Genomic DNA, 16,682 nt, shown 5'->3' with positions numbered 1-16,682 from the left:
CTTACCAAAACTGACTATTAAACTAATTGAACTGTTAAAAAGCAAACTCTAGGCCAACATGACCTCACCAAATGAGTCTTCCAAATATTTAGGAAGAAACAGCATCCATTTCGGATAAACTCTTTCAGGAATAAAAAGAGAAGGAAAAGGTATCTTATTTGTAGCTGCTAGCATAATCTTGATTCTAAAACTGAAAAAGACATTACAGAATGTGAAATAACTATCTAATGTCCTTCATGAACAAAGATGTAAAATTCCAAAACAAAATATTATCAAACTGAGAGCAGTGATATTTTCTAAAGGTTACCAAATCAAAACCAAGTGGCATTTATTACAGAAATGCATTTTGGTTTAAGTTTTAAAAGTCAAAGTTACTTACAGAACAAATGGTAAGTAGAATAAAAGGCAAAATATGATTATTTCAGTAAATGCACAGATTATTTGAAACATTATGGAGGAAAAAAGAACCCTAGCAAAATGAGAAAAAGAAACTAAAAAGAGTGTCATAAAAAAGAAGCCCATACCAAATATTATATCTAATACTGAAATATACATTGTTATATATCTACATGAATATATCTACATAAATATAACAAATTTGATAAACTTATCAAGACTCCTGAAGACAGAGTAAATATGCAATTATCTATTCTATTTCTATATACTGCTAATACAAAATTAGAAAATATTTAAAAGATCTGTTTACATTTGCATCAAAAACTCCATATATATATAGAATTAAATTTAGTAAAATATATTCAACACTTCTTCACAGGAAATATTAATAAAAATGAATATATAAATTAAGGAGTATATGATACTTATGAATTTGGAATGGTAAAAATTTAATATGGTAAAGATTTCAAATTCCCTATATTGACTGTAGATTTAATGCAATCACAATAAAAATGTTTGCTGATTTATAGTTTTTGTTTGTTTTAAAGATTCATAGCAGGGGGCGGAACTTGAAAGTTGATTACGATATAAAATTGATACATAAATGCAAAGGCCGAGGATAACTATCCTCACAAAGAAGAGCAAAGTAGGATAACCTACCCCTCAATATACTACCAAGGCTTGTAATTCTACATTAATTAAAACAGTGTGGCATGGCACAAAATTAGAACTCCTACTTACCTTTCAAATACTCTCTTTTATGAAATACCTCTCAGCTTTTCAGATAGTTTCATCAGAACTTTGCTGTTGCATCTTTTGTTGTAGAAGGTGTAAAAAAATTACATCAATAAGGTTTATATGCCTTTTTTCCCATCTCAAACTGTGAAGCTCTCTAATTAGTGTCTTTCCAATTAATAATTGTCAAACCCTGTAGTCTCTGATATATATCAGACACTCAAGGAATATGAGATCTATGGTTAAAATCATATTGGTCAATATGGTTTTCGTAGTCCCCCAAATCTCAGAAAGAGAACTCAAAACTTACCTCCGATATCCGGGCGAAGCTTATTGTCATAGCCTTGAAGCAATGAGTTGAGAATTTGCGTTATATCTCCTTCATGAATCTTTGGTGCCAACACCCAAGTTTTGTTCACTGTTAAATCCTCATCATCTTCATCATCTGCTTTATCAACACTAAAGAATCCCCCCCAGAAAAGGATGACAGAAAGTTTTCAACCAAATTGTGTATTTAAAAAATAGTTTAAGATTATTATAATTATTATAATTTTGTAGCGAGCAGTAAGAGGGGAAAAAGGTATTACAAATTTGTACATTTAGCAAGACTAACACTTTCATCATAGGAACTGTCCTGATATAATACTCAAAAACTGAGAATTTAGTAGAAGAAATATAACACATACCATTAACATAATAAAATAAATCTTAGCCACCACCACAACTGTCATTGAAGGCCATAGGAATTATGCATTGACAATGTGAATAGTGGCCCTACATATATGCACTACATAATCTGCATTACCACACATGGTGACTCTAAAACACCACACCCAAAACTTAAAATTAAAAGGTAATTAAATACGGGAAAAGTTGGAATAATTAGTCTGGTAAAAGTATAAAAACATCATTGTACAAAAGAAGAATTAAGGAAAAAGGGGTGAAGAAAGTTTTGAGGGGAAAACAAAAAAGTAAGTATTGAACACATCTATGTTTCTTTTTAATCTGAAGAACCCAGACTTTTTATTCTAAAAACATTGTCAAAGATCATGTTATCATCAAAGCAACAGTGGGTGACTCACCCTCCATATATTTTGAGGGAGGCATGACTATCAAATTTTACACATAGAAGTTAGAATTTAGGGATCAAATAACCCACTGCCATTATATTATAAATGAGAAAAGTGAAGACATCAGAGAACTGATTAAAGTACAACCCTATTTGTTAGCAAAACTGAGAATCAAGTTCTAACACTCCAGTTAATGCTCCCTGCTACATCTGTGTATTTAACAACCATAAGGATTCAGATTACTTCTGGATTGTGGTAGAAAACACCTAATACAGATAGTCATCCACAATTCATCAAAAGTAACCAACTTCTCTTACTTTATTGCCCATCAGTACATCCATCATCATTTGTCTAAGATCATTCTAGATTTAACACACCCTACTTTAGTAACGTTAGTCCTCCAGTGAAAAAGGGTCAAAAGACTAAATGTTTACATTTATAAAATCAGGTAAATCCATAATATAATAGTTATTTATATATATTTCAAATATTTTACGGTTTCTACTAATAGTAAATATGCAAGTTTATCTTCTCTTTAATTACTCTTTCTACACTATCCATTCAGATCTATTTTGCTTTGGATCTAAACATCTTAACTAATGCAACCCCCACACCCTTTCTATTAAAAAAAATCCAGTTTTACTGAGATGTAAGTAACACATAACATTGTATTCAACATTGTATTAAAATTGTATAATTAAATATTAAACATTGTATAATATTTAAGGTACACAATATAATGAGTTGATATATATATATACGTGTGTGTGTGTGTGTGTGTGTAGAAAGCTTACCAGAATAAGTTTAGTTGATATCCACCCTCTTTATCCTTAATGAGTACAAATTAACATTGTAAATTAAAACTTAACCTTTAACGTATTTGCTATCTCATCTTCACAATAATTCTACTGATCATTATTTATCAAAAGATAATGGAATACATTCTTATCCTCATTATTTCTCCTCTCTTTCCTGTCATAGAATTATACTTTTCCCTTCACTGACTTCTAACTGAGACATGTGACCCGAAATTCTCCTTCCTGAAAGAGCATTATATACCCCAGTCCGATTGAATTCAGGTGTGGCCCTGTGATTTGCTTTAAGTGATGGAAAGTATGTGACATGTGTCAACACCAAGCAGAAGATTTAATGTCAGTGCATGGTTCACCATATCTTTCTTATCCTCTGTCAGAAGACCAGCCACACTCAGACAGAGGCTACTCTGTCACTTCACTCCCAGAGTGAAGGCAACATGGACAGAGCCACGATTAACCTACAATGGACACAGCCTGAGCGAGAAATAAACATCTAGTGTAAGCCATTGAGATTTGGGAGTAGTTTACTACTATAGTGCACAACTTTTATTTCTATGTAAACTACTGGCTAACAGAGTTTTAATGAAGTGCTCATTTATATTAATTACTGTGCTGTATATAACTTCAAAAAGTATATACTACTGGCTGTATGATTTCCTTCAAATCATTTCTTATTATTTTCTCTCAATCAAATATGTACATATATACATAAATTCATGCATAAACTAAAACACTGAAATTACTGAAGCATTGTGGTACATCCTCCAGGAAAGTTGCCTTTTCTAATTAGAATTGTTGAGATACTGGCAACAACCTAAATTTTAAGGCATCCATTTAGCTTGAAATCCCAGTTTTATAGAATGAAACATCTGGTGGATAGAGGCAGGCCACTGCACATACAAGCAGCTGATCTTTCTTTGAAATAGGATTGTGGTCAAATGGAAGTTTCTAGAAAAAAAAATAAAAGCTTTTTTTTATGTTTTTTACAGTAGTAACATCCTGGTTATCCAAAAAACATATGTTCATAGTGACTTACATTCCCCTTTTTCTCAGCTAGCTCAGAGGTAATATAAATGTTGATCTCTATGATATCACAAGGCTATCTTTCCTCATTTGGGGAAATAACAGAAAAATTCCTTAAGGTTAATTTTTCGGTATCTTCTTTCCAAGCTCTTTAAATTATATTCAGACTATTCATTAATTACCTTGAATATCACACTGGTATTATTTTGGTGATTCAAAAGTACTTGTGATAATTTTAAAAATCGTTCATATAACATCTGATGTCTCGATGTCTTTTATAGACTGGGAGATTTTTGTAACATTTACATATGTTGAGTGGCTGTTCATTTGGGGAAACCAATTGTGATTTTAAGTAATACTTTGACAAGTTCTAGACTCATGCTCAAGCACTTCTTTTAGATAATTTGAATATGTAAAATTTTATCATTAGTGTAAATACATTTGGACCCTTGAATACATAAATTTACTGCTTGTTTTAATGATTGCTATTTATTGTTATTATCTGCTATTGAGTGCCTATAATGTACCAGTAAGTGCCTACCATGTTTCAGGAACATGTGCTAAGTTATTTCCACATTAGTCAATTAATCCAGAGTAATTCCATGAAACAAATATTAATATTCCCATTTTACAGATGAAAAAATAGGTTTATAGAATTCCTAGAACATACACTATTATATAACAGAGGCAGGATTTAAGACAATATTGATTTAGTTTGAAGACTCGTATCCTGTTTCCTTTGAAGTTTCTATGGTATCACTTCATTTTACCTTTTATTAAATAACCCAAGATGGTTGGATTTTGAGTTTTCTAATTCATAAGATAAGAACACAGCAATACTTATGGTAAGTAATTTGAAGTGCATTTGGATTGTGCATAGGTAGGATGCTTCATCTCTGCCTTTGAGTTCTAAGAAGTTTGAATAATAATCTCAAGGAATCACACACACTCTAATGAGAAATACTTTCTAATATGTGTGTTCAATATGCAACCCTATGCTTTAATTTATTTGTAGAGGGACTACTATGTACAAATGTGCTAAGCACTGAAAATACAAATACGAATAACATTATATTCTTGATCTAGATGGTCATATTTTCTAATAAATGAGAAATCTAGTCAAACAAATGATACAGAAAACCATCATACTCATATGCAAAGACACGTATCATAGTATTATCTATAGCAGCCAAATTTTAAACTTATTAGAGTATGTTTAAGTAAATTATGACATATCCATACGATGCAATGGACGCATCCATTCATTTGGTGATTGTGAAGAGTCTGTCAAAATCTAAAATTATTTTAATAATTGAATAATATGAAAAATAATACATACTAATTTGCTTGTAATAAAACTAATGTATAAATGGCTATAGATTTAATGGGCAATAAACATAATGAATATACTTAGTATGCTAAATAGTGTTACAATTTTATTTTTGTGTATATTAATAATATATCATAATCTTTGTGTGTAATTTTATTATATGAATACACCAAAATGAGTTAGTTTGACATTAATACCTATCTTTTCCTATACACCAGATAGTGTTATTTTCTAATCATAAAAGATAAACAATTAAATAGAGCCTTTCATAGAGAAGCAGAGCTTTATACTCTGCCAAGAAATAAATGGTGGGAGCACAGAAAATGTGCCACTCCGTTCTCCTGCGGGAACATAGCTGACTGACAGCCCAGTTGCCAGTCCTCTGGAACAGCACTGTGTTCTCACCAGTCCCATATCAAGTCAGTCAATTAATATAAACTATTTTTCATACATAGGGTGAACACTCATTGAGATTTACCCAGAATGGTCAGGTTTACACCTGTTTTCCTGGAATAACAAGTAATAGCACCTTTTTTTCACTGGCAAAGTTACTTAATTTGGATGATAAATTATGTAGTCACCCTGTATATAGTTCATATTAAAGTGGCTGTGAATATCCTAGTTCTGACACCTGGTGAAGACATTTCTATTAATCTGTTAAGAAAGAGCAGATGAAACTCCAAAGCCAGGCCTCATCTGTGATCTGTTGCTCATGCCAAGTTAAAGTCTGTTTATTTATAAACATCAATTTCTATAAGCCTAGTAGACAAATGACAAGTTGTATGACAGAAAGAAACCTATTATAATGTTTCTGTGTAGAAGATGCCCTAAAGTCAAAGCCTACGAGAACTAGATTTTAGAGAATAGATATAAGCACTGATTTTAGATTTGAAAGTCAAAAAAAAAAATAGTAAAATAAGAAATTTAAAAAAAAAGTTATTTTCTTTTCACATTTATACTGTGCCAGCCATAGGTAGGTAGGTAGATAGACAGACAGACAGACAGACAGATAGATAGATATAGATATATAGACATAGACATATAGACATATATATAGATAGATAATGTGTAATAAAATAAAAAAGAGAATCTATTATGAAATTATATAATAAATTATGATTCTTCTATAGTATAGAACACTACATCATCATTAAAAAGGAGGTACACTAAGTATGTGCTAATCTTGAAAGATACCTCTGATATTAGGTATCTGACAAAAAACAAGTGTTAGATTCCATTTATATAATAATACACATAAATGTATATACACATGCCTGTCAAATCTTAGGGAAAAATCTGGAAGTATAGGCTCCAAATTTCTAAATAAATTTGAGGACTGGAATGAAATAAGTGACTTTATTATTTACGTTATAGGATCGAAACTGTTATGGCATTGGAAAAAACAGTTTTATTTTTTCCACATATTTCAACAAATACATATATCTATATATAAAACTTGGAAATTAATATGTATTACTTGGAAAATATTAGTTGTTAAGAAAACAAATAAATAAAAATAAGATCTAACCAATTTGTGGTAAAAAAAAACTGAGAATTTAAAATATTTTAAGTGAATAGAACAGAACAGAGTTTGGATTATACACTAATGATTCCACAATTTGTGATGTGAAACATTGATCTAGGAGAAAAAAATAAACTGTGACATCTTCATCCATTATGAATTTTATGTAGTTTCCTTGGTAAGGTAGAATACGTAGAACCTTTCAAATTACATTAAAGTTAGGAAAAAGCAGCAATAAAAAATGCTTTTGGCATTGACTGCTTCACTATTAGCTTCAAAAACGGGTCTGCACAATTCCTAAATCTGTTAGAACATACACGTAGTCTGATCTAGTTAGATTAGATATAAAAATATGTAATTTTATAGTTAATGAGAAAGGGACAGATTGATACCAAAATAGATTTTTAGAAGATCAATTGTTATAGGGGCATATGTTTAGAAAGTAAAAAAAAAACAAAACAGACAACTATAAAATAAAGCAGAGGTTTTTTTTTTCTTAACATCTTTGGTCATAGGTAAGGAATTTCTGTAGATAAGTGATTGATTCTTAATATCACAACAATACTAGTAATAAAAAATGTATTTTGCCAATTTTTGGAGTATTGTTTTCGTTTCCTTTATTTGCTTTGTTACACAGGCCAACTATGTCCCTTAAAACAATTTAGAATAAGGAACTCTGTTCCTTAAAAAAATTTAGAGATTAGGATTATTCATTAGTCCATGAATAATCCTCAGGGGTATGGTGAATATCTAAAGATTACAAATGTTCTTTTGAAACCATTTTCTTGTATTTTGGGGGGAAAGGGAAAGGAACCATAATTTTCATTACAGCCTATGAGAAAAAATGACCACTGTGTTGAAAGTATATTAAAATGAACACTAACTTCCACATTGTTCTAATTAATATCCACAGAAATGGACAGAACATAAATTAGACTTAGAAACTACTCTTCACGACATTCACATTCTCTCATCCTTTGATGCTCTTCTACATCAGATAAATTCTACAAGGCTGCTAAAATTTTCATGGAGTGCATAATATTGAGGCTTATTACATTATAATGCATATTAAAAGATCTTAAAATTAAATGACAGAAAGAAATGGGAATTACATCTTCTGAATGGAGAGATATACCTTTTATTCTGAAATCTTGGGATTATAAAATGAGAAACAAAATGTTTTCATTGACATAAGGATCCTCTCAGATCATTCACTTCTAAAGGGAGAGAATCCAAATGAGTAACAGAAACAACCAAATACTCTTTCTAGTAGTCAATTCTAGCTATGTCAATTTGAAGGTTTTTCACAAAGAACTGTTACTAAGGAAATAGCAGAAACAAAGATGCCCTCAAAGGCCACCTGCACAGAGTAACAAATTAATTTGTAGAAACCATGTCTGAGTAACACAATAAATTTAATCCAGCAAAATGACTACTTTGTGCGAGTCAATATGGGTATTTTGTGGAAAAGGTAATCCTTACTTAAAACATTCTACTACATGTGCTGGGAAATTATTCTGATAATTATACACATTTAAGATGAGAGGTGAAGTATATCTCTGTATTTATGTAATTCACAAATTGTGCAACTATAAGTGATGGTCCTAGAAATGTACCCAAAGATTAACCTTTTGGCCAGGGCCCTGATTGTAGCAGACTTAAAGCTATCTGGAGAAGCAAATCACACCCAGATCACACCAATAGTGAAACATTCATATTAAACCCATGTTAAAGAGGAAAAAACCACAAGCCCAAAATGTTATCACTTGTGCTAAAGCCCATAGTACCAAATCTAGATTCAATCCCTAACCTATTGCTGTTACAACCTTTCCAGGAAAATAATCATAATCACCTAGTCTGGAATTTCCTGGTCAACACCAAGGAGGTAATCTGTCAAGTGAGCCCTCTCCATCCCGCACAGAAAGAAGAGGTAAACTGCATGATAAAAACCTTTGTGTTCCCTTCCCCCCCACATAAAAAAAAGATGTTTTAGTCTAAAATTTGTCCTTTATTTTCTTTTGAATCATTCCTTTGCCCCACCCTTCTTCTTACAAAAAACCTTCCATTTTTTACAACCCCTCAGAGTACCTTCCTAGTTGCTAGATGAGATGCTGCCTGATTCATAAATTGCTTAATAAAGCCAATTAGATCTTCAAAATATAGCTGTTGATTTTTTTTTTAACACTCACTATATCATAGATTTTCTGATCTGCTAATCCAGCTACAGATTGGAAAGCAAGGTCCATGTTAACAGTTACTTCGATATCCCTACAGTTTAGCATAGTCCCTGCTACTGTGTTGCTCAATATATTTGTTACTTAATGTGTTTGTTTAAAAATAAGGAGAAATGTTAAGTCTTCGGATACAGTGTGTCTGGGAGGAAAAGATCCTTACAGTTCAGAAGTTCAGCATTAAACTGAATTCTATAGCCTCTAATAGGATTTTACCAATTTAATTCCACATGTTAGATGATCAGAGTAAAGCATTTCCTAAAAGATACAGGAATATTGTTTTCAAGAGGCCTATCAAATTTTGAAACTGTAACTTTGGCCATATAATAGTAACATTATCTCTCTTTCTCTCTCCAATCTTCACTCTCATTGACCTGAAGGTATACCCATGATAGCTGAGAATATTCAGTTTTTTCCCAGAGTTGCGATTGATGCCACCCTCCTCAGTGTCCCCACAATAGCTCACCTATAATTTTGAGTACCAATTATTGCATTTTATTGCAGTAAATGAATGCCAATGCTCAATAAATGTTTACTGAATGAATTAATAGCTAAGAGAGTTTCCTAAAATATGGGGCTTCTGTTGATTAAACTATTTGAGTGATAAAATTAGATTTTGAGATGTATAAAAATAGAAAAAAAACAAAATGTATATTTCATTTACCTCCCACAGAGTACAAAACTCTAACAAGTTTCTGCTTGAATAAGCCTAGTGATAGAGCACCAATTATTTTGTTACAGAGCTTTTGTATTGAAAGTAAATCCCTTCAAGTAGTTTTCACTACTTGGTTATGGCTTGGTTGTTACACCTACACATAACAAAGTCAACTGTGATTTTATATAGCATCCTAAAAATAAGCAGCCATCGAATTTCTCATCAAAACTTAGCTAAATTCCAAAATTCTTTCAACAATTTATATTACAATGTTTTTTTATAGATCGAGTACTCCTGCTTGTTAAAATTTGCCCCCCAAATAATTAATCTAGTTCCCAGTGAACTTAAATTCTATAAGTTTATGTTGAGACAGTTGATTAATATAAACAAAACAATAAAATGCTTTATTTGGTACTCAGAATTCTAGCTGAGCTATAGTGGGGACGCTGAGGAGGGTGGCATTAATGGCAACTCTGGGGAAAATTCTTGCTTTTAACACTTGAATTTAATGATTTTTTTTTATAGATCAAGTACTCCAGTTTGTTAAAGTTTTCCCCAAAATTATTAATCTAGCACTGCACATAAGATTTCAGATTATGTGTTAGGTACACAGTAGATTTGTATACTTACTGTGCTTCTCTCATTGTACCACCCTCCCCTCCCATCCCCTCCTACTCTCCTCTTCTTCCTTCTCTCCCTTCCTTTTTGTTTCCTTCATCCACAGTCATGTTACCTGTTTTGACTTATACAGCATTTGTAATCTGAGACGTGTGGTAGTTTAGAATGGACACTCTGGGCATAGAACACATGGATTTGAGTCTTGGATTTAGCACTTACCAGAAAGATGATTTTTAAGCAAGTTCCTAAAAATCGCTGTGCCCCAGTTTCCCCATCTGTAAAATGGGGAGAATAACAGCATATAGGCTTTATTTGTCTTTAATATTTTATTGTAATTTGGCTAAGTGTAACCTTCTAGTCTAGAATTTTGGAGACATTTCCCCCATAGTCTTCTGGTATTGTTGAGACAACTCTCATGGCTCTCTAATTCTCTTTCCTTGATTGTGATCTGCTCCATCAGCGGCACCCTCTATATTAAAACTTTTGACATCTCTATTTATCTGTAAAGTTCTGAAGGTATATATCCTTATTTTGACTACAAGATATTTTTCTGTGATTACCATAAATCTAGCTCTTAGCAGTGAGTATAAATTCCATATAGAAATAATCATATCTAGTCCATTCAACACTGTAAATCCAGCATGTTGCAGGCATTCAATAAATGTTTGTTGTAAAAGAATGAACGATCTTTTTCAAATCCAAACGATATTTAATAATGCACAAGAATCCAAGGAATTCACTCTATTGCACTTAAAAACTCTTTCACTAGAATAAATGATACTAGAATACTGTGATTCCGTAGAGTGTCTGTTATAAGGTCTTCTCAGTTAAAATTTTAAATGCTATATTCTTTCCACAAATGTTTCCTCTTGGTCTTAAAACAATCTAGAAAGGTAGATGTAATTTCTATTTTTCACAAATGAGGATGCTCTGCCTCAAATATTTGCCTGACATCACCCTTGTGGGAAATGATGGAGCTGAAAGTGGAATTTAAATCTAATTGTAAAGTCTAGGATTCTCAGTTGGTACCATGCATATATGCATGTCAATTGTTTTCCTGAGGCCTGTACATTCAATCTATGCTCACTCCTCCACCTTCCCCCATGGCAGTGATTTATCATATTTTGATAATATCTCGAGTCATTTTTTTTTCAGTTTTCTACCTTGTCATGTCTCCTCTCCTTTGAGACTCCACCTTCATTATTATTTTCTTAGACAAATTTTAATCACCCTCATATAAATGTACAATATTAGATTAGTCTATTTTAATGTTTGAATAAAAGGTCAAATATTTCCTTTTGTTGCTTAGCCAAAAGTGCGTCTCATAGTATATAATGAAATAAAATGAAAGAAGGGTATACTAAAAAACTCTATACCCAGGGGATTTATCAATTATAGCATTTGCATTTTAGCTTCAAAAATTATTTTTGTTCAGTCCTTCGTTGAATATTTAATTATCATGGAACATCATACTTAGTTATTTTGCCCTCAAGTTTGCATGGTCATCATTAGTATCTTATTAGAAATTTAAGCCAAAATTCTAGATGACTTAAAAATATATATATATATTTCACTCACAAGTACCTCGACAAAATATATCACCGAAATTACTTGAAAATAATATATTTTATAAAGCACGTATATTTGACTATTTTCATTTGGACAACAGAATGCTAAATTTTATATTATATTACTGATTCATAAAATTGTTTTAAAAAACAAAAACAAGTTATTTTCCTTGAGCTCTCTCAAAATATAACTTCTTAATCATAGCTTATTATAAATTATTTTTAGAACAGCTACAATATCAAAGCCCTTTCAACTCTTTTTAAAAACCTGATTATAATTAGATTTTTTTATTTTTGCAACATTACAAATAAATCAGATCAAGCTCAAGAGATTTTAACCAACTTGTGAAGATGCCATAGAGCCTCATAGAGAATGAAACACAGGAATCATGACTACAGCTTTTAGTTACCACAGTGGGAGAGGTTTTAATATTATAGTTCAGCAATACAAAAATTGATATCGCATCTCTCCTTTGTGCTCTTGAGGGAAACTAATGAGGAAACAAGCTATTTCCCTGCTTAGATATAAGAAATAATAGTTTCCAATTTAGTAAATCTTAAAATACATGACTTTGATGACTTGTTTTAGAAACTAGCATAAGATATCAAAATTCTTATAAACACAACCATCTACGGTTAGTTTTAGAAAGGTTCCTCAAAAGAAGAATAAAGGGAGAAGGAAATATGAATATAAATGATTTATACATGTTGACATCAGTTATCTCCAACTAAATATTAAAAGACAAAAAGTTTCCCATACTGTCACTACTTTCAAAAGACTCTTATAATTGAGGCCCTAAAAGTTCATTATTATGGCAACATATAGCTTTGTTTTTTAAATATTTATCCACTGGCCAGAATAACCCAGATAATCTAGAGTACTATGATAAAATGAATTATTTATCTATTTTAACTGCATGTCACCTCTCTCTCACTCATATGTATGCTGCAAAAAGTGCATGGCATTCCCAATTAGAACGTCCCTCTTGAAAATCACTAAGAAAAGCCAGAGAAGCAACTATTGAGTTATTTTATGTTTCGTTCAAATCTCTGTCATATTGCACGTGAAAAGTTGAAGAAATCATAAGTGATCTGCTACTATTCTTCATTTCCTAGATGAAGAAACTGTTCAGAGGTTAAGGACTCTTGACGTATAAAATCATGTCTTCAGATTGCCAGAGTCCATTTCTGTCCACTACAACACAAATCTTTTTTAATTCTGAGCAGCTTGAAGGGAATTCTGGAGCCAATTATGATAATCATAGTATAAATATTGTCAAAAACAAAAGATATTATTTAAACCCAAACATCTTTTTATGCCCTGTAATAAACATGCCCTTTAGTAGGCAGCTTTATATTAGATTTCAAGGGCAACTTGCACTTATAATGATAAAGGAACATACAGGTTGTTATTTCAGAAAACCACTGGGTAATCTTTTTTATTTATTTATGAGAACACAGATTCATTTGTAATACTATAATATGAAGATGTATGAGAACACTGATACATGCTGTACCAAAACAGCTTCTATAATTTTATAATACATTCATAGAAATAAGCCATTATGACACAACTTATATATAACATAAGGAATAATTAATCAAGTAGTATGTTTGTGCCCATGCAGGACATTCAAGTTCTAAGAGAAAAGGGTAAATAAACTAAAACTGTTAATACTTTTAAAAACCATTGAGTGTCAAATATTTTCTGGCAAGTCTACTTAGCATACTTTAATCTATTCTCTATTTTCAGAGAGAAACACAGTTGTTGTATCTGGTGGTATTCACAAAAAAATTCACTTTAGCTATATACTGAAATTAATCATAATATTAATTCATTTAGTAATGACACAATTAGTCTTAAAGACATGTTTCCATCTGGATAGTGATTGTGTTTTATTCTTGTGTTCTAAGCAGGATTACATAATACAATAATATAATTTTAACTGTACATTTATATAAAACACAGTTATATGATATGAGTCGTATGTCCAAGACCTTTATGAGGTCTATGTCTTAATCAATATGTTTTAACTGCAGTCTCCAACTACTCCTATAGCCAGATGCAGTACCTGAGTATTTTATGATTTTTCCATGATGATTTCAAAGTTTTATTGAAAGGTATTGCAGCCCAAGCAGCCCAAGTCTTGTTCCTGTTAAATTGGAGTCTTGGGGTTGGTAATCTCTCTCTCTCTCTTTCTTCCTCTCCCTCTCCCTCTCTCTCCCACCTCTCTCTCTCACACACACACACACACACATACACATACACACACACACACACACACACACACACACACACACACTCACACTCACACAGCCAGGACATTTATACCACATACTTTTTTATCTGTAGACAATCAATTCAAATAAAAAAACATTTGAATCTGGCTCAATAAAATATACATAGTTATTTTAACTTAAATGTAACCCACAACCCTGATAGAGTTTTAGCCATATTTATAATCCTTTAATAAAAAACTTTGTTTTCTCCAGAATAGCAAAAGTAAAAGGGGATGAGGTAAATGGCAACATTAGTATATAGAAAATATCATAATACTATGCTACGAAACTTGTTAGTTTCTAAAAGAACTGTCTTTAAAATGCAAAATCATCAGAAATTTTATCAATGGCATTCATTCACTAAATTTAGTAGCAAAATAATTTCTACTCCCCACCGCCACTCCCAGTAACTGAATCTTTACTAATTTTGACTGTGCTTCAAGTCAAAAACACCTGAACTAACCTCCGTGCTTCACACATAGGCTAATTTCATTCTATCTGAAAATGGCTAAATCTAATTAGAAAAAAAAATGATAGTAAAATGTCACACATGTGCACGGGCAACTGCAAATTACTTAACTTAGAATGAGTTTTTGAAAGAAAGAGAAATGAGGGGGAGTGTAGATAGATACTAAAGAATAGTCTTAAGTCCTTGCATTTACTCACCAGTTTCCCAAATGCAGGGCCAGTAGCAGGAACGTGAGCCTCACCACTCTACTTTGACTGCACAGAAGAAAAGGGGAGAAGAGAAACGCTTTCCAAGAACCCATCGGGATCGTTTCTTCCGCTAAATTCTCAGCACCGGGACTTTTTCGCCCACCTCAGCAGCAGCGGGGTGAGTACAACAAGGGAGAGTGTGGGAAAGAAATACACCTCCCGACCAGGTAGGATGCGACTCTCGGCGGAATTGAGCATAAGAGCCAATCAAACCGAGAGGATGCTGGCATAAATTATCTGAAAAGGAGTTGGTCCAATCAACGGCCCCAAGGGGCGGAGCTCCCCCTACTAGAAATCGAGCCCAGTAGGGAAAAGGGCTCCGTCTTTCTAAAAAACAAACCTCTCCTCTCTCGCAGCCCCCGAGGAACCTTTGAGTGGCCTTGACAGAGGCTCTCCCTAGGAAAAAGCTGTCTCCCTGTTCCTCCCGGTCTTCTTTCCCGCCTGACTCTATTTTAGGGGCCACTGCCTCTTTCCTCTCCCGCGTTTGCATTCGGAATCTGTCTTCTGAGACCTGTGGGAAGGTTGCAGTGCCTAATTGGTTTTCCCTGGGCTCGCCAAGCTTCCGCTATTTTTTGTTAATTACCGTTAATTTTGAGTGTGGGGTGGTGTCTCATTTTGCTTTGCAGCCCCAGCACCTGGCACAATGCCCGGCACAAATGAGTCTTAAGAGATGATGGGCTGGCTTAGTGCATTCCTGGTAATTCCGTTTCCTAACCCCTTTCCTCTGTCTTTATGAGTGAGAAGATGTGCAATCTTCTTCTTGCTCCTGTAAGCTGAAGATAATACTAATGAACAATGCCTGGCAAGAACTATCTCATTTTACAAAAACATAAACAAAAATCCAATTTTAAAAAAGGTCCTCTGAGCCATAGCAGTTATAGAACTACCGGTGTTTCCCCAAAAATAAGACCCAGCCGGACAATAAGCTCTAATGCGTCTTTTGGAGCAAAAATTAATATAAGATCCAGTCTTATTTTACTATAAGACCGGGTCTTTGATATAATATAAGGCTGGGTCTTATATTAATTTTTGCCCTAAAAGACACAGTAGAGCTGATTGTCCGGTTGGGTCTTATTTTGGGGGAAACACGGTATCACATAGGTAATTCTTCTCCTCTCCCTCCCCAGTTGCCTTTGTGTATGTTGAGCTCCAGTGTTTAGTACCTAACTTCAGAGGCTCTGATTTGAGTTTGCAGCAGAACTCAACAGTTGCCATGGCAACCAGAAAGCCTCTGGCAGCTTGAACAACTGTACAGGCAAAGACAGTGGTGGTGGTGGGGGTGGGGCTGGTGGTAGTGGTGGTGGTGGTGGCAGGGGTCGTGGTGGTAGCAAGCTCACTCTGCCCAGACATCTGCCTTTATGCCTTCCTAAATCCCTGTTTCCCACAGAAGCTGCCTGGGATTAGGATCTTTGGTGGTCTCTTTAATCACTCCCTACCACCTAGAATTGGTCAGATTCAGAAGTGAACTGCAATTTACTATCTAGTAACCCGAGAGCATGTCTCCCAGCAAACAGTTCAAGGTAGAAGTAACAGTGTTTGTGCTTGAAGGTAAGGTAACTGTTGCTACCCTACCTTCTGAAATCCCTTAGAAAAACTGGATGGGAGTAGTCAGGTTACAGGTATTTTCTTACCTGGAATGACAGAGGGTGCCCTGCTGGGCTTTTCTCCCCTCTCTTTGAGTGATTTCACCATCCTTTAAGTCTCCAATGAAAATAGTATTGA

General features: G+C 33.3%; 1 protein-coding gene across 2 annotated transcripts in view; it reads right to left on the bottom strand.

Moving 5' to 3' along the window:
* The window catches only part of GABRG1 (gamma-aminobutyric acid type A receptor subunit gamma1), a 53,638-nt gene extending 38,517 nt beyond the window's left edge, over window positions 1–15,121 (bottom strand). The window contains exons 1-2 of one of the 2 annotated variants that reach the window (XM_081046457.1): window positions 14,910–15,121; window positions 1,442–1,590 (exon numbers count right to left, since the gene is read on the bottom strand). In XM_081046457.1, the coding sequence (XP_080902583.1) occupies window positions 1,442–1,590; window positions 14,910–15,013 (253 nt within the window). In that variant the 5' untranslated portion in view covers window positions 15,014–15,121. The remainder of the gene's footprint in view (window positions 1–1,441; window positions 1,591–14,909) is intronic. The other variant, XM_081046456.1, reaches the window with a different exon arrangement.
* Window positions 15,122–16,682: the final 1,561 nt, after the last annotated feature.

This window comes from Rhinolophus hipposideros (assembly GCF_964194185.1).
Source record: "Rhinolophus hipposideros genome assembly, chromosome: 1".
Lineage (NCBI taxonomy): Eukaryota > Metazoa > Chordata > Mammalia > Chiroptera > Rhinolophidae > Rhinolophus > Rhinolophus hipposideros.
The sequence above is the reverse complement of the archived record's forward strand: the minus strand, read 5'-3'. Positions and strand labels throughout refer to the sequence as shown.